The following is a 24,058-nucleotide window of genomic DNA, read 5'->3' on the forward strand; positions in this document are numbered from 1 at the left end:
ATTTCAAAATAAAATTGCATTTTACTTGCATACATATATTCATTAAAAATGTAGAATAAAATATAATAATCTAGTTTAATGTAATATGATTTTTTTACATACATTTTTACACCATTTGTCAAAGATTATTAAGAAAACAGAGCTGTTTTTAGCATATGTCAGGACAAATATTACAAAAACGCATTACAATATACATTTAGAAATAACTAATGAAATCATATTTTAAATATATATTTTTTTATGATTATGCTTACATGCCATCAAGGTGGATAAAATATTAAATATTTTTAATTCTTTGGCACAATTGGCGGTTACACCATTTGATATTTTCAGGTCCATTTAGTCTTAACTTTTATAAAAATGGTGCAAATGTAAATTTTTTATTGCAAAAAATCAACATAAATACACTATGTGCATTGAAAAAAAACTGATGCATGCTTTTAAAACAAGTTTTTTAAAAGATTTTTGCATTTCTCATCTTTCCAAACTTTTGTCACTGACCCATGTACTTTGTTGTTGAAAAAGGAAACCCTATGGCTATGGTTTATATGATTACCTGTATCTCTTCAGGAAAACACCTTTAAAAATGGCATCCATCATGTTCTCTATTTCAAATTTCTTGTCCTGTAACTGATAAGTGAATTAATTTATTAATTTCATAATTCATAAGGAAATGAAAAAAAGTTCCTTATATGTTTGCCCATGTCTGTGAGATTCAGGCTAAAGTCTGATAATCTAATTCTGAGATTAGAAGTATCAAAGTTTGATTTCAATTAAGAGATGCACCGATATATTGCCCGATAAATTGTACTATATGTCGATAAAAGCAATTTTGTAACACTATTGGCTACCGGTCATTACATGAATGAATTACATTCAGAAAATTTAATCTTAAGAATTTATTAATGCAAGTTAATATAACCATCAAACTCTTAATATAGGCCAATATAAATCTAAATAATCAGTATCGGTGGGAGGAAAAACAATATCGGTGCAATATCTCTCATTTCAATAAAAGGTTTTACATTAATTGCAATCTTCGAATGACCTGGCATGACCTTACTCAGTCAATATTAAAGATATGAAGGTTATATTTTTACAAAATGTTCTTTACATTATGTAGGATAATTTTATTTATGAAATCCCAAAACTTTAGCTGGGTTTTCACAGGCAGGGTCACATAAATGTATCAATACTAAATACAAAAATACAAAACAATTTAGCTCTTTTAGATAAACTTATCATATGAAAAGAGATTTGAAGGTTGCTTCAGATCTATTCTTCATACAATACGCTGAATTATTTCCTTACCAAATGGAATTTTTACCCAAAATTGGCATTTGACAAGTATTCATTTTATACCCCAGACAAAGTTGTGTGTAGTAATGTTGACCTCTGTAATCTGACATACTGTTACAGTCTAACCTCACTGATCTTCCTCTGGATCCTATCCAACCTCGGAGAAGCCCGTTTGCTGGCCGCTTTGGCCATCTCAACCTCATACAGCCGCTGACTGTTATCAATGCCGGCGCTGAGGCTAAGAGCCACATTCACCAGAGCGCTAAGCAGTTTAACCGCTGCAGAGACACAAAACATAATATATGCACCCTTCAGAATGTGTGCACTTCAGGTCAAGGGAAATTAATATTCAAGGTAAACTAACTTACCTGCCAGTGTACAGGTGTGTCTAAAAGCACGAACTCTGGAATCAGAGAGCTCTGTCAGAAGTGAGATGAGCGTGTTTAGGAGGTAGCCATCAAAGATTACACAGTTCTGACACTGGGCCACTAGCACCGATACGAAATCACAGAAATTCGAACGAAACCTTTTCCAATACAGGCCAGACATGATGAGCGGATACTCGCCACTGTCCTAAGGTGGGTAAAGAAAAGATTGATGTTTTTATTTATTAAATAAATAATCATAATGGCTTATATTTAATAAAACAGGAAAGAAAATAAACTGAACCATACAATGTCAAGAGGCCATGTGACAGTTAAAATCCACGGAAATGCAAGAAACTTCTTGTATTGTAAACCTGTGCCCTGCAAGCAAAACAAAACAGGCAAATAAGTGACAAAACGAGGAACCTGGAAAATACTTCATTATATACATTTTACATAAGATACCTCATCCAGATCTTCCACCATTTTACTCATGACGTCAGCACGCTGTTTGCTCTGAAACATTTCAGCTGTTACCATCCCTACAAAAGTACAAACAAGATCATTACCTACAATATCATCTACCAGTGGCGGCTTGTGACTGCTCATCCGAGGGGCACTAATTCAAAATAAGTGTTCGGAGTGTCATGTGTGCTGTTTGCGTTTTCAAAATGTGTGTTTGTTGCGTCATGTGAACCATGTGCATCATGTGTTTTGTCAAAGTAAGTGCCTGCTACACACGCGTCAAAACCGCTTATGATAAAAGAGACGCTCACGTTCACATAATACAAGCAAGACACTTCCTTAACAGTAAACTCGGTTTACGCATGAGATTATGCGAGTATCTGGCAAACGCGAGCGTCTCTTTGATCATAAACCCTTTAGACGCATCTGCAGCAGGCACTTATTTTGATAAGACACGTGATGCACACAGGATCTCTTGATGCGCAGAACACATATTTTGAAAAAAGGAACCACACACATGACAGGCTACATAAATGTTGTGACAAAATTTGCATCGAGCGCCCTCGAAAAAAGAAGTCACCGGCCACCACTGTCATCTACTACACCTATCAATTAATATATATAATCATATACAATAAATAATGATACACAAGGTGTACCGATAAAAATGTATGTGTACTGTAATTGAACACAAAAGTAACATAAAGCAGAAATAAATCAAAATCATGCAATTATGTCAGGAAGTACAGACAATGTAAAACTTACCTTTGCATCCACAACACTGGATAAAAAAGCTTATGAGATCCAGCAGTGCCGTGTCTCTGTCCGCAGTATAATCATCAATCCAGTCATCCATTACAGCCTTTCACAAAACAAACCATTATTTAGTCACATATAAAGCATTGTATAAATAACTAAAACAAAAAAAAAATCGTAAAATGCCAGCTATTCATAGTAGGGTAAAATAGGAAAAATTTTATGTCTTGACAGGATGTACCTGCATGGCACTCCTGCCCATGCTGACCACCTCAAACAAGGTGACAGCTTCCACGTCTCCATTTTTGAGCTGATTGTTCTCTGCTCTTCCCAGACTCCCATTACTGCTCTTTGAACGCTTACGTTTAGCATTCTCCGAGCATTCCCGGGCTTTTCTCTTTGCCCTCTACACAAGACAAACACACTTATCATACAATATAAATAATATATACATACAAGACATGCAAGTCTGAAATGAATATACATAATACATATTTAAACAGTTATGGAGTTATATAGCCTACCACAGTCTTCTGTCTGTTTTCATTCCTCTCACTCGAGGCGTTATGTACTGATACACAGGAAGAGGCATCGACTACTGAATTCTCTCTGAAAACAGGATACACAAGCAATTGTTTTATAGGCAATTCATGAGCAATTAAAAGAGTACTTAAATTTAGATTTTAAATTTTTACTTTTGCACCGATCTGGACAGTAAAGTTGGTTCTGCTATCATCTCTCAGATCATAGTTGGATTAGGGACTGATGCTCGTCTGGATAACAAAAGACAGATTATGTAATATAAATGTGACAAGTTCACTTGAATGTTTATAATATCATAAAAGGGATGCCCCCCCCCCCCAATAAAATTGTGCTTGCGTGTTAGGAACATAAGAAAAGTTTATATTTTTTGCTTTAAGAAATGTAGACTATTTACAAAGCTAACATAAAATATTTGCACACCTATGTGTTGACAATAGGTGTTTTGCACTTTTATCCCTAATGGGTTGATAATAACAAAGTGCACAGAAAATACTTCCTGTTAATATGAATTTCAAAGTACTGGAAAATTACAAATAAATACCTAAAAAATATTAGACCTATAATAAATATAATACAAAAATAAAGACCTTATTACCTGAAAAATAAACCTACTTGACAACATATTCATATCAAAACGATCCACTTGAATGGAGCATGGAGGACATGCACATGAAAATAAACTCAGGAACAACACCTAACCATCATTGATGTCATTGGCTTAGATGCACGTCAAAAACAAAACCAAGCACATGATTGGCCATTTCGGGTGTCAATAAGAATCGGTCTTTTCTGTTACAGTCATTTTGAAACAATAGTATCCACAGTTTCATTGAGTTGAGTCGTGTGGAAAACATAAACGATACTAAACGCGTTAAAAACACAACTCGTGTCAGTGATACTGCAGACTTTATTAATTTACACCAACAAGCATATGACAATCAGGATATTCATTCTCAGCTGAATTCTCTTTGCTTTAATAAACACTGTCTTTTATAAAATATATTACAAGTATGCACAAATGCAGTCGCTGCTTTAAGATTCTTACCAGTGACAATCCGCATCTGGATTGGTGAATGTATGTAACTGCACGTATAGCTAGATTTGTCGACTCCCTGTTCAGTTCAACATACCCGCGTGCACGAAAACGAGAGCGCGCTGTACGTCTGACGTCACTAAGAGGAGGGATACTTTACATAACTGGAGCAAGCACTTCTACGTTTATAATACCATTGTGCCGTAAATGAGAATTTAAAGGGGACATTTCACAAGACTTTTTTATGATGTAAAATAAATCTTTTGTATCCCCAAAGTTCGTATGTGAAGTTCTAGCTCAAAATATCATATAGATAATTTATTATAGCATGTTAAAATTGCCACTTTGTAGGTGTGAGCAAAAATGTGCAAACTGAGCTAATATTTGTATTAAACGGCAGTGTGTTGGATAGTGCAGGTTAAGGGGGGTATTATCCCCTTCTGACATCACAAGGGGAGCAAAATTTAAATGACCTATTTTTTCACATGCTTGCAGAGAATGGTTTACCAAAACTAAGTAACTGTGTTCTTCTTTTTCACATTTTCTAGGTTGATAGAAGCAATGGGGACCAATTATAGCACAAAAAGTCAGACACCACAGAATACAAAAAATGACACTTTAAATTTACTTTACTCAATAGCACCATAATGTATTTTCAGTTGTATTAAATATAATAAATGTAGTTCTCATTTGACAATTCACATTTTTATTTCAGAACACGATTAAATAATACATTACATCATTACAAGAGGTACACAATTGTAACTGTAATCCACGTTTACAGTAAAAGGCTGATGACCAATGCTAGCACCATTATGAACCGAATAGGAAGAATGTGCAGTTCAACAAATGCATTAAAACATTATTGCACAATTTTCAAGAGACAAATATGTCTGAATGTTCAGACATGAGCCAACATTGCTTAAACTATATATCTTTAATAGGTAGAACAAAATTAAAAATAAAGTATTACTAAGTGGTCCTACTCAGATTGTAAACCTTTTAATTTTTACTAAAGTATCATAACCTAGTAGTAAACAAGGTTTTTTAATATATTTGCATCATACTTACCTGTGCAACTGAGCAAATTGAATGACATTAAAATGCATCTCTTTACAAGATTTACTAATTCAGACAATTTCTCATTATTTCATTCAGTCACTTTCAATTCTGCTATGAGGAAATGTTAGAGATGAATTCCATTACTGGAGTGAGGTCTCCTGTAAGTTCATCTGAAAGCGACAACACCGTTGATATTAAGTTATGTGTCAAATCGGACACCCTGTAAAAATTAGGACCATTAATTATCTGGATGATTTCCTTTTAACAAATAGACTAAACAAAACCACACTCACCAGCTAACATATTGTGCTGGCAACTGAGGCTCCAGCTTGGCCCCCTCTTCTGTCAAAAGAGACATCTTCAGTTGTTTGAAGTTGGCCTCAATATCCTTTCTTATGGTGCATAATGGCAAAATGTTTTTGATTGAGTTTAGCACTTGCTGTGGAAGATGCAAAAAGGCTTAATGACTACAAGACCGCATAGATTTTCTCTCCACATAACCATATCAGTGTATTGAACTAAATAATAACAGCGATTTCAATTTAAAAAAGGAATGTGCAGTAGTAGAAAAATCCATTAAACAGATTTAAACTTTTGCCCTACACATATTTACTGGACAGACCACATGAAAAATATGAAACAAACTCACATAAATTGCTGACAGCTGATGAGCTATGTATTTATGACTGCCCAGATGCTTCACATCTTCATCCAACTGCTGACTGAGAACCAGCAGCTGGTTCAGTTTCCCAATGTGAGGAAAATATGCTGGAATAAATGATTTCCAAACCAAATCAATCATCAATAAGCTATGTTTCATAAAATAAATGTGTTAGTATTAAATGTATACTTTGCATGTTTAAAATATAAATATTTCTATGTGGCTATTAAAATCTAAACTGTTTTTATTATGTTTTATCTAGACATGCATTACAAGGACGTTTTCACCCACTACGTGGGACATTTTTCTAGCTAATAATTTTTGCCTATGAGACACAATAAATTTCCCAGGCAGGTACTTTGCACCTGAATAGCAGGAGACAAACCCAGAGGGAAAGAAATAAAATAAAAACAAATAATAAAGACGAATAAAATGAACCTTTAATAGTTAAAATTAACAATACAGTTTTTTAGGACCTCACTTATTTCTATTTCTTACCATCTGAAGGCGGTCTTTCTAACATATCAACAGGGCTGCCATGTATAATATAAACTTCCACTCGTGGAAAGAGGGTGGACAACCCTAGATCATCCAAATAGTCCTAAATAAATGATAAAATATATAAGAATATATCACCCAATATTCTAACAGGATACTGAGGAATGGTTTAATTTAAATTAAGTTACCTCAAGTTGAATAGCAGGTTTAGAAAGATGTTCAAGGCACTGGTTCATCTGATATATTATCTCAGCCCCTTTTAACAAAACACAATTCAGTGGTTATAAACATGTGTTGCACACTGCTATTTTATTTACTAATGGCTTTCAGGTCAAAATTATTCTTTCACTGTTAAATTATAATAGGCTTACCTTGCTGTTGAAAATATTCAGTTATCTCTGGGTTTGTCTCCTGCTCCTGAAACTAAAGAAAGAGAACATGCAAACTCCACACAGAAAGGCCACCTGACCTAGCCGGGGCTCGAACCGGAGTCCTTCTTGGTGTGAGGCGAAACATTTTATTTAAAATCACATTAAAATCGAATCGTGCATATAAACATAAAGTTTTACAAAACTATCTAATCCTAAATAAATATTTAAGATTGTACAGTATTTCAGATTGACTAATTAAATAAGCCAATTACTGATCTCCTTGCTTCATTTTAAGCAATTCAACCACACAATTTGTAGGATTTTTATAAACTAGAAAATGCATAGTTGTGTTAGTGGTCTCAGACATTTGAACCACCCTGTATGGCTGCAGCATTTTTGTGAAGGTGTCTCACCTGATGGACCTGAGCTCTTATCAAAAGGTCCAGCTGGCTGCAGAGACACAACATCTCCAGGGCAACCTGGTCCTTGCTCAGGTGGATGGGCTTCAGTGGCTTCCTCACATAAATCTCAACTATAAACATTCACCATGAGGAAATAAAACATGCAATCTTAAGTTAATTACATGCATTTTATAAAAATTAAGTGATTACCGAAGAGATCATCGTTACCTTTGAAATGTGAGTTGTATGAACAAGGTTTGCAAAGCGGATCCGTCAGACTTACAACTGCCATACTGAAATAATCCCACCAGTGACATATGTATCACTGAATCATATGTCTAATAAAGAATGAAGTGAATAATTTGTTTGCTAATAGCAAAAAGGCATTTTGGAGATCCTCATGTCATCTCCATCCTCTCGTTCTTTCGCACAGCCGCATGAGATGTAACTGAAAGGCGTGGTCAAATCTTGAAGCATGAATCTGCCTTAACGTTAACTGATGTAGAAATAGAAATAAAATAGATTTTAAACGGCGATTAGCAGGGGACGTAAAATAGGCAAAGAATAATGGCACCTGACGTACGAAGGACGATGTGTCACAATAATATTTTTTCTGGTTTGTATGTTTTATGTTAATAACAGTTTACTTTGTGGTTTCATCTAAATGCCTGTTAAAGTTTGTAATACTCATTATTTGTGTAAAGTAATGCATAGAAACGCATCGTAAACGGCGTTGTCACGTGTTACTTGATACTTTTTAGAGCGCTTGACGGGTATGGAACTTGATATAGGTTTAAAAACATTTAATAAATCTTACTCAAGATTAAATGTTAGTAATTAATGTAAATGAACAAATTTGCGTTTACGGGAACACATTCCTCCAGACAAGCAGAGCATCGTAAATTCTAGATGCGAAATCCGGCATCTTGAGCCATCAAGCGCCCCCTTGAGGAAGATAACGACAGGTTCAATAGGGAACTGCTACTGCCTACTAACATTTCACATCCACCACACCTTCTCAGTATTATTTTCTGGTTGTTAAATCTTGTGAACGAAAAGATTTTAAAGTTTTGATTGAACTTTACGAACTATATGGGTGAATCTCACAAACGTTTTAGCTAGAATCAACATAAAAAAAAAACATTTTATGGCAAATAAACACTGTTTAGGACTATCGACTTTTGCACTACGAGACTGTATTAAAGGGGACATTTCAGAATACTTTTTAAAGATGTAAAATAAATATTCGGTGTCCCCAGAGTACATATGTGAAGTTCTAGCTCAAACTACCCCACAGATAATTTATTATAGCATGTTAAAATTGCCACTTTGCAGGTGTGAGCAAAAATGTGCCGTTTTGGGTGTGTCCTATTAAATGCAAATGAGCTGATCTCTGCACTAAATGGCAGTGCCAGGGTTGGATAGTGCAGATTAAGGGGCGGTATTATTATAATAAGATCCCCTTCTGACATCACAAGGGGAGCCAAATTTGAATTACCTATTTTTCAGTTTACTGGGTTGATCTTTTTCACATTTTGTAGGTTGATAGAAGCACTGGAGAACTAATTATAGCACTTAAACATGGAAAAAGTGAAATATTCATGATATGTCCCCTTTAACATATCTCTATACTTTAATTTATGATGACGCTTAGTTTTTGTACTTCGGATAATTTAGGTTTTTTTTTATATTGTTACTCCATTGTGGTTTAAATTTAATACAGAGAGACATAGTTCATAGTACAAACTGTAACAATGATTTAATAATGAATCTGTAAATGTTACACAGTTTATTAACACAAAATATTTAAAATAATTCTGAAAAAAATTAAATTGTTTCTAATGTTTATTAAATAGTAATAAACACAGAGAAAAATCTTAGATCGCTTTCATGATTCCAATGAATTACAATAAAACACGACCTTAGACTGTCACTTATAATACTCAAAGTGACAGATGAAGAAATCAAAGAAATGAAATGAAAAACAAACAGACATTTAAATAGTGTGCCGATAAAGAAAAGATCCAATACCTACATAGTATTGATGACTTGGAAAAATACAGCTGTAGTTAAACATTTTTTCTATCACAATCGTTTCAATAAGAAGTGCATTTGACAAAAATAAATCACTCAGCAGACCTAAGCCAAGCTATTTAAAAAAAATGAAAGTCCTGCTTTTGCTGCATCTGTTCATTTACATGCATCAATACAATACAATATAAAAGATCCATCAAAGTTCTGCTCCCTTATGGCAATATTATACACCAGAAAAAGAGTTTATTGGCTGTAGCAGATAACCTGATTCTCCCTGCATATCAAGGAGTTAATTTATGTCCGAGTGATACTGCGTTATGGTCGTCCACCAGGGTTCAGTGTGAGATTAGCCATGAGTTCATGAACCGCTGCAAATATTGTGCACTCCCCTAAAAAAGGATGACACATGGGTTATACACTGAAATCTGAAAATTACAACGATTAACATTGATCTTTATTGTGCAAACCTGCTCGTGGAGGATGGTGCTCATTGAATCTCCTGAGAATGGAGCTGACCATGAGGGCCGCGGCCCCAGATGAGCTGTGCTGGCGTGGGATATCGGCCTGCTGGGTCAATCCAGTTGCCATATCGTAAACAATGGGAACTATGATGTTGATGGACTCCTGGGGTACAGGAAGCCTCTGGGTCAACTGGAGCTGTGCAACGGCATATATCCAAGTTAATACACATAAGGAATCAAAAGTAAATTCAAAATACAGTAGTCGCAGGTGAGAACGGACTTTATAACCAAACACTGACTTTAGGACAAAAAAAAAACTTCAATTCACATCAGTGTTACTTACAAAGAAAAGCATTTTGGTTTTGAGCACAACTGCGATGGTTCCTGGTGGGGCAATGGGTGGAGCGCTGGGTGGGATGGTTAGACAGAACTGCACATTCCAATTCAGCTGTGCTGCTTGGTCTGGGAACTAGAAGAAAATGGAAGATAATGGTAGATGAAATACATTTCCAAATCTATATTTGGAATACACATAAACAAACAGACAAACAAAGCCATGCTTACCAACTCCAGTTTCATAATTCGAACACAGTCTCTGAGAATATTGGTTGGAGCCCCTAACAGCTTTGTGAAGGCGTTTAGTGTGTTGTATTTAAAAGGAGGTCCAGCAACCTGAAATAAATGTGAAAGAAGATTCAACAAAATAAAGTCATTTGTAAAGCTTGTTCACACAAGAAGCAAACTTTTACTTCATAATACATCAGACGAGGAGATTTTTTGTTTGGATTGATTTCCTACCCTGGTTTCGAAGAACTTTTCCAAAACTTGCAGCTCCTCCTGTGACCAAGGTCCAGTGTTTTCCGGCGTGACCTTCAGCTGCAACGTCTGGTAGGATTTGGGGTTTAAAGCCACCCTACACTTGAGCACTTCTGTTTTAAACATGATCACTCCTGGCTCGTTGGAGTTAACAATGGTGAGCTGCAGAGAGAAGAGAGTTGAGTTTGATGATGCATCTACACCAGACGATATTACTCTATATAGCTTTTAGACTTCTGGGTAAGTTCTGGCTACAGGTTACGGACTTACATTGGGTTCCAACTGGATGATTCTCTGTAGGTGGCGTCTCATGATGACAGAGCCTAGGAAGCGCTCTAGAGGTGAGCAGAGGTAGCTGCCCGCCAGCCCTGGCACTGGACACGGCATGGGTGAAGGCAGAAGCAGCACGTGCAGTTTGCTGTGGGTGAGGATGGTGGGAATGGAGGCGGCCCATGAACGCTGGGGCAGTTTACGGGGAGGGGGCATATTGGTTGGCATGGCCTGGGAACCTGCACGCAAATGCACACAGTTACTAAACTACTCAGTTACTATTTTTTTTTATATGAAATAAGTTAAAGATTGCAATTTGGATACATTAAAGGGACACTCCACTTTTTTTGAAAATATGCTTATTTTCCAGCTCCCCTAGAGTTAAATATTTGATTGTTACCGTTTTGGAATCCATTCAGCTGATCTCCGGGTCTGTCGATAGCACTTTTAGCATAGCTTAGCACAATCCATTAAATCTGATTAGACCATTAGCATCACACTAAAAAATAACCAAAGCGTTTCGATACTTTTCCTATTTAAAACTCGACTCTTCTGTAGTTACATCGTGTACTGAGACAGACGGAAAATTAAAAGTTGCGATTTTCTAAGCAGATATGGCAAGGAACTATCCTCTCTTTCTGGCGTAATTATCAATTATCAAGGACTTTGCTGCCGTAACATGGCTGCAGCAGGCGTAGTGATATTACGTACTGCCCGAAAATAGTCCTCTTGGTTACGTTCAATAGCAGGGGACTATTTTCGGGCACTGCGTAATATCACTACGCCTGCTGCAGCCATGTTACATCAGCAAAGTCCTTGATTATTACGCCAGTTTGAGAGAATAGTTCCTTAGCCATATCTGCCTAGAAAATCTGAACTTTTAATTTTCTTCGGTCTTAGTACAAGATGTAACAACAGAAGAGTCAAGTTTTAAATAGGAAAAATATCAAAACTCTGGTTATTTTTTAGATGCTAATGGTCTAATCCGATTTAATGGATTGTGCTAAGCTATGCTAAAGACCCAGAGATCAGCTGAATGGATTCCAAAACGTTTAACTCTAGGGGAGCTGGAAAATGTGCATATTTTCAAAAAGTGAAGTGTCACTTTTAGATGCAGACTTTGTACATGCCCTGATGTGTAGATTTTATGGACTTACTGGTTCCAGCTCGTGGAGAGTGGGATGCATCTGGAATGGGTGAGTGCAAAGAAGGGTTGCCTGGTGACATGCCGGGTATCCGTGCCCCAGGGGAGGGTCCAGAAACCTGCGGGGACAACGGCCAGGTCCCAACTCTCGGGCTGGCGGACACCATGGTGTATGGCGAACTAGGATCAAGAGTTCCTGCAAGACATTTGGATGATAAATCACCATCTTGATCATTGCTTAAAAAAACATCTAAAGAATAGGCAATGTATGATCGTTCAGATATAGACTTTTTTCTTTATAAAGGGGGTTAGAATTTTGGCTAAGAATGGGAGATGGGTTGATCCTTGCAAAGGCTCAGAGCAAGGAACTTAAAGCAATAATTTATCCAAATTAAATATACCAATCCTATAAATAAAAGCTGATTTGGATATTTTTCTGTGAAGAAAAGTATTTCTCAGTGTGATCAAACAAGGCATCATACTGGACAAAATGTGTGCAGTTTGAATCAATGATTTTATAACGTATATTGTTACATACAAAAAACTTAAACACGTGATTTAATTGTAACACTCAAATCATGCTCTAAAAATTTAATAACATGCAGCTATAAAGCATGATTAATATGTGAAAGATTTACTTAACATATTTTCAATCACACAAGTAGACCAAATTAATCAATATATGCACATAGCAGTATCAAATTTGAAGAATATAATCATGTGTATGATTCAGACTGTTCGCAGGAAATTGTAAGAGAGAGAGAGAATGTGAAACTATCAAGCAAGTGCCCATTATTTGCCGACTACACCACCACAGTGGTAAAGACAGACCAGATGTCTTTCACCAGCCTTAACCCAAGTCTGAAAGCCCGGGACCAGAGAGGTAAGAAGGAAAGCGAATCAACAACGCCCTGGATCCAGGCCTTCGAAGCACTTACCATGCGGGCTGGCAAAGTTGGAGGTCTGCCCCATAGAAATGCCCAGGGAAGAGGGAGAAGGGGTTGGCCCGAAGGGAGAAGGGGCCCGCAGAGCTCCGCTAGGGGAGTTGGCTGCGTGGATGTTCCCTGCACAGTGCACACAATTAACCAATCAACAGCTGACAAGAGCAAGTCTCCTGTTCTTTCACGCTCACTTTCACACACTCTGAAGCTAAAGCGGGTAAGGAGCTGCAGGCCCCGGGCAGAGATGGGTAATATGACTTGGGCACGACTCTCGAGTTTGCCAGAATGTCAACTCTGGGTTTTGGGCGCATGAGCATGGTGACGGTGTGAACGTGCAGATTGATGAAGGACATGCATGTCCACAGACAGGCAGAACTCGAAGGGGCATTTAGCAATCTGTGAGACACCGATGAAATAATGGGTTTGCTTCCACATTAGATGCTCAGCCTCCAAGGTGGCATGACTTAGCGCATAGACAGAGCAAAGGAAAGCGTGTTGATGAAAGAGTTGCATATATACCTGGAGATTGTGTCGCCATCATGGATGGTGAGGGAGGCACGTGGTACGGGTTGGGGGGAGAGGTGAGGGGCGGGTACACCCCTCTGCCTGGAGGCTGCGTCTGTGTGTGGGGCATGAAGGTGTCATCCATGCTTATGGGGGAGGGAGGGTTGTCATCTTCATTGACCGAGCGTCTTCGGGCATCCTGGTTACTGTCCACAAACATGTTCAAGAACGTCTGTGGAGAATAATGGAAGAATTAGTAAGACTGAAAATTATATTTACACATTTTATTGTGCAATGCTAATGGTCTAATCAGATTCAATGGATTGTGCTAAGCTATAATAAAACTGCTAGCGCCAGACCCGGAGATCAGCTGAATGGATTCCAAAACGGTAAGAATCAGTTGTTTAACTCTAGGGGAGCTGGAAAATTAGCATATTTAAAAAAAAAAGTGGAATGTCCCTTTAATACCATGTGAAATTTGTGCTCTTTGTGATGAAATCATTATAGTGGGTACCTTCAGTCCAGGGGCAGGATAGAAACCTTCAACTATTTTGGTGTTGTCAAAGAGACTGTAGGCCCCATCACGGATGGCCACCACACCTCTGCTGCGGCAGTATATGTCAATGCAGTACATGTTGCGGAAGGCCAGACGGATATGGGTGGGTGACTGAGGCAGGATGGAGAAGCATTGGTAAGCTGTGTTAGTCCTTTGTGTGAGGCCCAACATGGGCACTGTGGGCAGCTTGTTGATGGCGTTCAGAGGAGCTTGAGTATCTGAAAGCACCTGAGAACAGAAGCAATATGTGAGTCTAATACAAACCTCTGACTAATACTGTAGCTAGATATTATGTCTGACAAAACACCATACAGTAATCCTGCATTTTTGGGGAAAATGTGACCTTGTTTGTGAAATCCACGAGAGTCTCATAATCTAATTGATATTAGTAGTATTAAAGTTACATTGATATCACTTTAATTTTTATCTTTGACATACTCAGTCAATATTAAAGATATCAAAGTTATACATTACAGAATGTTCTTTACATTACATATGATGATTTTATGGATGATCACAAAAAATGACTTTAGATGGGATTTTACAGGCAGGGTAACAAATACGATACTATGCAATAGAGGGCAAAGTTGAAGATAGATACCTGTAGAAGTTGTACTACATTGGGTGTCTTGTTGAACATCTCTTGAAGTTGGTGAAGAATAATGTTGTGACAGTTGCTACAGCCTGAATTTGGCCCCACAGTCCCCAGGGATAGATGGTATCTCTGAGTTACAGAGTTATATTGTATTGTCACCTACAAGAAACAGTAAACAACTATTAAATCAAGCAAAGACCAAAAAAAGACCAAGCAAACAAGATAGTAAAATAAAGGTTTCTACCGAGCTGCCTTTTGTGCTGCCGTAACACAGAACCAGCTTCCGATAATTATAAAGTCGTATCTCTGAGAACAAGCTTAAATATGATGGCATTTCTGTAAAGCAAAATGAAGATTAATAATGAACAATTATCCAGTAGTTTAAAATAAACTATTAAATAATTACAATAGTTAATCTCTCAAATGTACCTCACATTTACATGTATGCATTTTGCAGATGCTTTTGTCCAAAGTGACTTTAAAAGGTATACATTTTTTATCAGTATGAGTGTTGCTGCCGTAACATGGCTGCAGGAGACGCAATGATATTCCACAGTGCCCAAAAATACTCCCCTGCTATTGAAAGTTCCTAAGGGGACTATTGTCGACTGCTGCGTAATATTATTGCGCCTCCTACAGCCATGTTACAGCAGCAAAGTCCTTGATTATTACGCCAGAATGAGAGTATAGTTCTTAGCCATATCTGCCTAGAAAATCACAACTTTCAATTTTCCTTCGGTCTTAGTACACAATGTAACTACAGAAGATTCAAGTTTTAATTAGGAAAAATATCAAAACTCTTTGGTTACTTTTAGCGCGATGCTAATGGTCTAATCAGATTCAATAGATGTGCTAAGCTATGCTAAAAGTGGTACCACCAAGACCCGGAGATCAGCTGAATGGATTCCAAAAAGGTAAAAATCAAATGTTTAACTCTAGGGGAGCTGGAAAATAAGCTTTAAAGTTCCTGTTTTTTCTCTGTTTTTGCAGCTTTGATTGTGTTTACAGTGCGCAATATAACATGTTTTCATGTTTCATGTGTAAAAAACACGGTATTTTTCACAAAATTTACTTATCTGTATAGTGCTGTTTTGTAAATAAATAAACAAATAAATAAACAAATAAATAAACAAATATTTATTTATTATATATATATATATATATATATATATATATATTTATTTATTTATTTATTTTATATATATATTTATTTATTTATTTAAATATAAAATATATATATGGATCAGGAATTTGAACCAATGAGATTTCACAGTGGGCAGGACTACACTCTTGTCATGTGACAAGAAGTAAATGGAAAAAGCAACCGACAAAATGTCTCAATGTTTGGTACTGATTACAGCTACAGCTGATCATAGTACAGACTTAAGACTTACAAAGATTGTCACATCTAACTAGAAGTTAGCAGTTGTACTAACCAGGTACGGAGCGTGAGAATTCCATCACACATTGATAAAGTTGACTAATGCTGTTCCAGTCGTTTAAGAACATCTCCACCACCTTCCTACCACCAACCGGCTCTGATAGTGGATTCTCATACGTCAGGTAGACATGCCGCGTTGAAGCTGGATGACATGAGCATTAACCATTATAACACACGTAAACAATTTATCATGCAATTTATTATTACGCTTCTGGCACACGTTACATTCTTCACCTTGATCTTTGCTAGATGTGCTGTTAAGAGGACAACTGGCAAAAATCAATTCAGCCACCCAAGTGCGATTATTTCGGCCCTGCAGCCGAAACGTGCAGTCGAGCAGTGTGCGTTCTAGAGCCTTTCGTGTTTCCTCACCCACTGCCTTACAAGGTGGAATTCTAGAAGAGAATTAGAATTAACAGATTATAGGGGTGTAACGGTACGCAAAAATCACGGTTCGGTGCGAACCCCGGTTTTGAAGCCACGGTTCGGTTCATTTTCGGTACAGTAAGGGAGAAATGCAAACATTAAACTGCAGGTTGTTTATTACTTTAAACTTTTTTTTACAATTTGTTTACACTTTTTTAAACACTTTATTAAAATATAACAGATAAAATATATATAATATGAAAAAATTATAAATAAAATACTACTGCAAAGTTATTTTTTACATTATTTTATAACAGAAGGTAACCTTCTCTTAAACTTTTTCTACTAAAACCTTGAACTAACAAATTCAATTCCTGAATACATTTATGAACTATTAGCCTACATTTTTGCCACTAAAAATTTTCTGTTTTGATTTATTTTGGATTGTTTAACTCACAGAATTGAATTGGCTATGTACCATCTCTGTATAAAAATAATATTACTGCTCTATGTGTAACTGCATAGCAAGCAACATGATGATACACTCATTTTGAGATTAGTGAGCTGCATACATAGCCATCTTTGATCTTTTGCACGTTTCTCCTAATCTTTGCTTGTGTTGTCAATGTAAGCTGTGACTTTACTTACGAACCCCTCCGCAGCTGAGTAACAGCTGAGTAAGCCCGGGTTACAGCTCTTCTCTGTCCCGACCAGCTGATCGCATTGTGACAATGATATGATTGACGTGATATGCAGATGAAAAATCTGATCACGCATTCCTTATTCTTGCTGTCACAGAAAGTGCGTCTCATGAATGCGTAGCAACGAAAGACGTGCATCCTCTCACGCACTTTTGAAAGAACAAAGCAGCGCGTTGACACGCGTTTAACATGCGCTTTTAGATACGACACGTAAACGTTTACATCAATAATCAAACGGATATACAACTAAGTAAATAAAAATCTTTCTGCGGGCCGAATTATGTTATATGTTTGACAGAAGACTTGCGCTGAACGCGGAGACTTCCGCCACTTAATATGTTCGTGCGGAAACGCACGTATTATGTTCCGCACAGGCGCACACAAAATGCATTCGGCCTTTCGGTGCACGTGCGCACCGTGCCGAAAGCCCTGAACCGAAACGGTCCGGTTCGAATACACGTACCGTTACACCCCTAATATATACAGAAAATGTACAGAAAACAAACAAACTGTTATATTTATCATATGTGGGTTAAAAATCTTACTTTAGAATACGAATGGCATGGCTACAGCCATCTCCCTCCACCTGAACACCCTGGTGAGGAATCTCCATATTGGACAACTACATAAAAGAAAATGGCAACGAAGAATATTCAGTAAAACAAAATGGAAAAATAAAAAAGCACAAACTAAATTTCCTTCAGTTGCCTTCTAATCTATATGTAATACCTCACAACGTAGTCCAATAAGGGGCATGTTGGTGTCACACATGGCCACCAGGTGGGCCAGCTCCTTATTAAAGGCACACATCTCTCCTGATCTCTTAGGCTTTTTCGGTTCAACAGCATTTTGCTCTCCTGACATCTGTGGGAAGTTCAAAACAAGACTATTAATTGTTAAAGATACTACAGATCCATAGTACACAGTATCCAATAATATTAAAGCACTCAGCCTATTTTGTTGGGTAAAGTACCTTCCTCTTGGCCCCAGGCCGGGTTATTCGACCAGAAGAAATGTCTTGCACGAGTTCCTCCAGGTTGGGTTTAAACTGCTGTAGCAGCAGAGCACAGGGCAGGCCGTCCTCTCCCTCTACCTGACTCACAGACAGGAAGTAGTACTTATACTGTAGCTCTGTCGAACTGCTGGCCACATCAAACATCTCCACCACCTGAAAAAAGATAAGGGATGATGTAAAGACTAAAAACAAACACATTTATGTAATCCACTTACAAAGACTGTAATAGTGTGGCTGTTGACTAAAACCTAAAGGTCACCTATTATCAGTGGCGGCTCGTGAATGCTCATTCGAGGGGTGCAAATTCAAAATATGTGTCCGGAGTGTCATGTGTGTTGCTTGTGTTTTCAAAATATGTGTTTGTTGCGTTACTTGCATCATATGAACCATGTGCATCACGTGTTTTGTCAAAATAATTGTCTGTTGCACACGCGTCAAAACCGTTTATGATAAAAGAGACGCTCACGTTCACAAAATACACGCAAGACGCTCCCTTAACAGTAAACTCTGATTACGCATGAGATTATGCGAGTTTCTGGCAAAGCGAGTGCCTCTTTTATAATAAACCCTTTAGACACATCTACAGCAGGCACTTATTTTGACAAGACATGTGATGCACACAGAATCTCTCAATGCACGAACACATATTTTGAAATTACAAACCACACACATGACGGGCTACATACATGTTGTGATGAACTTCACATCGAGCACCCTCGAAAATAGAAGTCACTGGCCACCACCGCCTATTATTCCCATTTTTACAAGATTAGTCAGTTAGTGGCTGCGGGGCTTTGTCAGTGTGACGTCATATTAACAAGATTATCAAAACAGCATGTCTAATGAGACTGCTTTGGTTTAATGTGAATTAAAAAATAAGGAGAGGGTGGATTTTTTTTTCCATTGTAGGGTTGATGTGTTCACACACTATGTCTAAACACCTTGTAAAAGTGGATTTTGCATAATATGTGCCCTTTAAGTTTGACATTAAATTGAAAGCAAATTGGACTGGTTTTTCAAAAAATAGATTCAATATTAAGGCATTTACAATATAATACTGTGGTAGGCGCGTGAGTCTGATGAAAAGGCGATGTTTTGACAGGTTGCCCACAGGGTGATCGGTTAAATTAGACAGATGGAGAGTGTCTGTGCACACAGTTGGAAGATGTTTCACAGACTGTCGACACCTCTGCTCTCCCAGCCAGAACCTGTTCAAAACACAAAACATGTTCATGTCTGGCACTGTTATAGTCTAGAATTGAAACAGATCAAGAGTGGGAAAATCAAAGCTTACTTTAGCTGCTGTAACCATGTGATGATACGCTTCATGTCATCGTTGATGTTCTTCTCAATGTCGTCTATCACAGACTGATCTGGAAATAGTCAAACAAGGTTAAGTATGACCGAGTCGTTCGCATATTAAGAGCTTATTAGAGCTACGTAAAATCACTACCCTATCTCACGGCAAGTTGTGTTATAGTCACAAAATGTTTGATTAATTTATTCGTGCTATTGACACAATTTTCCGTTGTTTTTTGTGCCCATGGGGCACGAATGTCTTTTTCGTGGCACACAGCACGAATTTCTAGATCGTGTCATTTTATATATTTTTTTCTCATTGTTTATCCTATTTTTCAAATCATTGTCGCTTGGGGTTAGGGATCAAAGGTTTGGGTTAAGATGTAATTTTATATTTTGTATTCATATGCATGTTTTTTGTCCCCTTTTAAAACTATTCTCGCCTGGAGATGGGGTTTGTGTAAGGATGTTGCAGAAAGTGATTCTAACCCTAACCCCAAGCAACAATGGTAAAAAAATAAAAATAGGACAAAATATAAAATTACACGATACAGAAAGTCGTTTCAAGAAATTTGTACTGTGTGTCACGAAAAAGACATTCGTGCTACAGGGGCACGAAAACCAGTGGAAATTCGTGCCAACAGCATAAATACATCAAGCAAAAATTTCGGAACTATAACACGAATTTCCATGAGATTGGGTTGTAAAATCATCATGTCTGTGCGAATTCATCTGTGACTAACCGAGTCCGTAAAGCATCGGCTGAAACATGCCCGAATGCAAATCAACAAATATGTGGAGGCACTCGGATCGGCCACAGGGCTCCAGTATTGGAATGACCAGTGTGGGTAAGGCAGTCTCTATGAATGCTGCAAACAAACAGATATAATAAGCAGTTAATTGATATGTCAATCCATCACAAAAAGTAAAGTCATAACTACATGTGACCCTGATCCACAAAACCAGTCATAAGTTGCTCGGGTATATTTGTAGCAATAGCCAAAATACATTGTATGGGTCAAAATTATCGATTTTTAAGCCAAAAATCATTAGCATATTATGTAATGATAATGTTCCATAGAGATTTTGTACATTTTCTACCATAAATATATAAAATGTATCATAAGTAATATGTATTGCTAAGGACTTTATCTGGACAACTTTAAATACAATTTTCTCAATATTTAGATTTTTTTGCATCCTCAAATTTTCAAAAAACAACACCAGTAAGCACTTTCAGTGTAAAGACTCACAGTTATCACTGGGGTTGCTGGTTTTCAGGATGGCTTTGAGTTCCTGCAGCTTCTGATGTGAGCGAGCATGCACGCTGTCAATCAAAAGCTTTTCCACCGAGAGATGATCAATCTGCAGAAAGAAAAGACATTTTCAATTTTTATATTTTTATTCCACTTCTAAAATATGGAGTTCATACATTAATTCACTTTCATGGAGACTAACCTTCATGGCTCTTTCCATTAATCTGGAATCGCATGCAGGCAGTGGAGGCTCATGGGAGATCTGTAATGGCTTGGAACCATCAGTTTCATCGATTCTGATGGTGACCTTGTGCACCGATGCCGTGCCGGTCTTTCTACCCAGGACCTGTTGACTACAGGCAAAAATCATTAGCCAGAAAACCTAAGAAAACCATCAATTCTGTAATAAGATATTTTTTTGAAACCTACTTCCAGACGGACAACGTGAGGCACTTGGCAGGGATGTATCGCTCCACCTGCACTAGATCACCCCATCGCTCTCTGATTAACATCAGAGTCTGTGAATGCAACACTTCCAGCTGCAGCGACAAGCAAAATGAGTCTGATGCCATTCATTAAGGAATTAATACATAACCTGTGTCCATAATTCCCTATACTTATATTTCAGTTGAAATAAAGAATATGGTGTCTCAAATCCTTTGACAGATATTATGTCTTGTGCTGAAAGGATACGAAGGCAGTTGTACATGTCCTGTAGAGGCTTGTCATCACCAAACAAGCGGGACTGTACCAGTTCGTGGATATAATTGACCTGCATGCTGTGCACCAACGCCCGTCCATCTTAAAGAAAGTGCATAAAATTTAACAAATATAAGACTGCATGTGGTGTGTGCTTGTTGTATGTATTATTCACTGACAAACTCTTACCTCCAGTTTCTTTGTCTTCCACAAGTATCTCCAGTTTCAGCAATCTCCAGGGAATATCAGGATCATCTCCCATCACTGTAAGCGTGGCCTCAAATTCCCCTTCAACTCGAAACTTCACACGTCCATTAGCTTGACACACCAAGAGAAATTATGAGGCAAGAAGAAAGCGCGTGGGTGATATGAAAGATATGCGGAAATCGGACAACTGGCCAATCAGAAATTCAGAATCAAGCATTCAGTGTAATAATGCCCAAGATCCCTGAACCAAATAACTTTTCCCAAAGTGTGGATGAAGTTTGTACTTACCCACAGTTAAGTTGGCCAGCTGTGGAGGCAAATCAGTGGTGACTAGTCGATGCCGTAAGATCTGATTTAGTTGATTTAGTGTCGTCTGCTTCTCTGCTTTGGTTATAGGGTCTGGAGGAATAATTTTGTCCTGAAAATATAACAGCATTGTTGTTTATTGTTTACAGTTTGTTTGCAGATGTAGAGCTTTTAAACATGTGAGATCAACTACTCACCCGGATACAAGTGGGTAGGCGTGGGTAAGTACCCGTCGTCAGTACATCTATGGCAAACGGGATGGCAAAGCTTGGCAAGCGAGCGTGTACCAAAGCATCCCTGGCCAGTGATGCGAGTCGATCAGCCGTATCAACAAACAAGTATGCTTGTTGATCCAGAAATGAAGAAATCATCTGCAAATAAGACAAGAATAAGATTATTACATTAACAAGAAAATAACTAAATTCTTGGTTATGATTAGTGGTCGACTGAAATTGGAGGAGACAAACAAATAACATACCGCACATTTCTCAACCTTCCCAGCATTACTTGCCCATTTCACGAGAGCAAGCAGGCGTACGAAGAGCTGTCGTGTCCGACTTGCAAACTGAACGATTTCAATTTTCCTGTCGAAAACAGATTAAATGAATACCGTTTAGATGATAATGAGGTATAGATGATGATAATTAAATCCTACACTGCAATCCTAAAAACTCAAATAATTGCCAGCTTGGCAGTTTCTTACCGTTCCATATCTGTTTTTCGAGGGAGTCTGTAAAAATAATAAAATTAAAGTTATGACAATGTCACATGACAGCATTTTACATCTTACAAACCAAAATAAAAGAAAGAAACTGGAAAACACACAACACAAAAATACTTTGACTTATCATATACACATCTACTCTGCTCAAGAGTTATGGTACTGTAAGTACACTGTAAGTTAGTAGGGACATCTGCTGGAGGACAAGGAGTATGATAAAGAGCAATACTGCCATATCGTCTACTACAAACTTAGATCATACAGTAAATGATCATAAATCATCTGCAAAACAATCGAGATAAATAACAACTTAACTTCATCCACATTTGACCATTCAAAATAACCATATGTAACTTACAGCTCAGCTAACAGAGTGATCTCATGATAGGTCCGCTGCAGTAAAAATTCGATCAGTAGGCTGAGTCGGACCCCTTGAGTTGCCGGGGCTCCTGGCGGGGGCTGCGGGGCTGAAGTCGGACCCCCGGCGGGCACCAGCTGCCCGTCCGAACCGATCTGAACCGGAGCCATTTTAAATTACAACGGGAGCGATACGCGGACACCGATCCAATCCTCTTCACTCGCGTTTAGCGTAAACGGGGGTAATAGAATAACATACAGTGTTAGATCCGAAGCTGATTTGCGGACAAAACGATTTCACCCCATTGAGAAACGAGAAAATTAGTCTATAACGTGCTAGCAATGTATAGATGGAGCCCCGCCATCACCCACTGAAGAGCTGAAGCAGGAAACAAAACTCGTATTTCCCTAAATGGCCGCTGGGTGATTATTTTAAAATACAAGTTTAAAAGTGCCGATTAATTGGATTAATTTATTTCACAACGCAAATATCTTGGAATTTCACTTAAAATGTATCTATATGTATTTTGTATACATGAAGGAAAATATATATTTTTAAAACATTAGCTGCCGAAACTGTGAGATCTGAGGGGACCTTTATTCTGCATCAGTAAACGGCCAAGCACAGCTTCCGGTGGATTTAATTTATTTACAAAAAAAACGAATGGGCAAAATTAGTAGCATGCAAAATATACACAATATCAAAAATAGACAACTTATAATGAAAAACTCTGCAGAATACAAAAGCAGCACACAAAAATAAAATTATGTGTAATAAAATAATAAATAGATAAATTAGATAAAATTACAAATAATTTACAAATAAATTAAACTTCCGCGCTGTTTAATTTTTCATTTGACCATATGAAGAGTATTAGGTTTAGAAACAGAAAATGTAACGTCATTCATTTCTAC

General features: G+C 37.6%; 3 protein-coding genes across 5 annotated transcripts in view; all 3 read right to left on the minus strand.

Annotated features, from left to right (window-relative positions):
• The window catches only part of LOC135733395 (cohesin subunit SA-2), a 25,256-nt gene extending 20,625 nt beyond the window's left edge, over nucleotides 1-4,631 (minus strand). Inside the window, exons 1-10 of the mRNA XM_065251925.1 lie at nucleotides 4,474-4,631; nucleotides 3,581-3,658; nucleotides 3,410-3,494; nucleotides 3,127-3,291; nucleotides 2,895-2,991; nucleotides 2,130-2,206; nucleotides 1,974-2,045; nucleotides 1,668-1,872; nucleotides 1,426-1,577; nucleotides 557-630 (exon numbers count right to left, since the gene is read on the minus strand). Of these exons, the coding sequence (XP_065107997.1) occupies nucleotides 557-630; nucleotides 1,426-1,577; nucleotides 1,668-1,872; nucleotides 1,974-2,045; nucleotides 2,130-2,206; nucleotides 2,895-2,991; nucleotides 3,127-3,291; nucleotides 3,410-3,494; nucleotides 3,581-3,621 (968 nt within the window). The 5' untranslated portion in view covers nucleotides 3,622-3,658; nucleotides 4,474-4,631. The remainder of the gene's footprint in view (nucleotides 1-556; nucleotides 631-1,425; nucleotides 1,578-1,667; nucleotides 1,873-1,973; nucleotides 2,046-2,129; nucleotides 2,207-2,894; nucleotides 2,992-3,126; nucleotides 3,292-3,409; nucleotides 3,495-3,580; nucleotides 3,659-4,473) is intronic.
• A 550-nt stretch (nucleotides 4,632-5,181) lies between these two features.
• On the minus strand, nucleotides 5,182-8,014 carry LOC135733071 (uncharacterized). Of its 2 annotated transcripts, none has more exons than XM_065251388.2 (8): nucleotides 7,683-8,014; nucleotides 7,467-7,585; nucleotides 7,054-7,105; nucleotides 6,871-6,938; nucleotides 6,683-6,785; nucleotides 6,173-6,291; nucleotides 5,817-5,962; nucleotides 5,182-5,693 (listed from the first exon to the last, which is right to left on the minus strand). In XM_065251388.2, coding segments are annotated over exons 1-8 (672 nt in total). In that variant the 5' UTR covers nucleotides 7,747-8,014; the 3' UTR covers nucleotides 5,182-5,692. The 2 variants fall into 2 exon arrangements, with proteins under 2 accessions (XP_065107460.1, XP_065107459.1); XM_065251387.2 differs by having other exon boundaries at nucleotides 5,182-5,743.
• Nucleotides 8,015-9,212: 1,198 nt separating this feature from the next.
• med14 (mediator complex subunit 14) lies at nucleotides 9,213-23,752 on the minus strand. 2 transcript variants are annotated; one of them, XM_065251920.2, is made up of 30 exons: nucleotides 23,145-23,752; nucleotides 22,769-22,795; nucleotides 22,544-22,649; nucleotides 22,263-22,436; nucleotides 22,048-22,177; nucleotides 21,742-21,870; nucleotides 21,547-21,654; nucleotides 21,283-21,415; nucleotides 21,056-21,206; nucleotides 20,851-20,962; nucleotides 20,341-20,466; nucleotides 19,593-19,671; nucleotides 19,347-19,506; nucleotides 18,257-18,451; nucleotides 18,013-18,147; nucleotides 17,829-17,905; nucleotides 16,451-16,611; nucleotides 16,212-16,358; nucleotides 15,020-15,111; nucleotides 14,782-14,934; nucleotides 14,139-14,408; nucleotides 13,640-13,856; nucleotides 13,118-13,243; nucleotides 12,193-12,375; nucleotides 11,036-11,274; nucleotides 10,748-10,927; nucleotides 10,514-10,621; nucleotides 10,293-10,418; nucleotides 9,956-10,145; nucleotides 9,213-9,877 (listed from the first exon to the last, which is right to left on the minus strand). In XM_065251920.2, the coding sequence occupies exons 1-30, from the start codon at nucleotides 23,312-23,314 to the stop codon at nucleotides 9,804-9,806; spliced, it is 4,278 nt and encodes a 1,425-aa protein (XP_065107992.1). In that variant the 5' UTR covers nucleotides 23,315-23,752; the 3' UTR covers nucleotides 9,213-9,803. The 2 variants fall into 2 exon arrangements, with proteins under 2 accessions (XP_065107992.1, XP_065107993.1); XM_065251921.2 differs by lacking the exon at nucleotides 13,118-13,243 and having other exon boundaries at nucleotides 23,145-23,749.
• Between the last annotated feature and the right edge of the window lie 306 nt (nucleotides 23,753-24,058).

Source organism: Paramisgurnus dabryanus, chromosome 15 (assembly GCF_030506205.2).
Source record: "Paramisgurnus dabryanus chromosome 15, PD_genome_1.1, whole genome shotgun sequence".
Classification (NCBI taxonomy): Eukaryota; Metazoa; Chordata; class Actinopteri; order Cypriniformes; family Cobitidae; genus Paramisgurnus; species Paramisgurnus dabryanus.

What these genes read in the sequence shown, in the direction of transcription:
- LOC135733071 (XM_065251387.2), bottom strand. Translation starts at nt 7,746, where the DNA reads ATGGCAGTTGTAAGTCTGACGGATCCGCTTTGCAAACCTTGTTCATAC. An exon ending in TAAGAGCTCAGGTCCATCAG is followed by an intron (nt 7,106 to 7,466) that starts GTGAGACACCTT and finishes CTCTTTCTTTAG; the next exon opens with TTTCAGGAGCAGGAGACAAA. An exon ending in CCAGCACAATATGTTAGCTG is followed by an intron (nt 5,744 to 5,816) that starts GTGAGTGTGGTT and finishes TAATTTTTACAG; the next exon opens with GGTGTCCGATTTGACACATA.
- med14 (XM_065251920.2), bottom strand. Translation starts at nt 23,314, where the DNA reads ATGGCTCCGGTTCAGATCGGTTCGGACGGGCAGCTGGTGCCCGCCGGG. An exon ending in ATTCTCACGCTCCGTACCTG is followed by an intron (nt 15,112 to 16,211) that starts GTTAGTACAACT and finishes TTTGCTTTACAG; the next exon opens with AAATGCCATCATATTTAAGC. An exon ending in GCAGCACAAAAGGCAGCTCG is followed by an intron (nt 14,935 to 15,019) that starts GTAGAAACCTTT and finishes TGTTTCTTGTAG; the next exon opens with GTGACAATACAATATAACTC.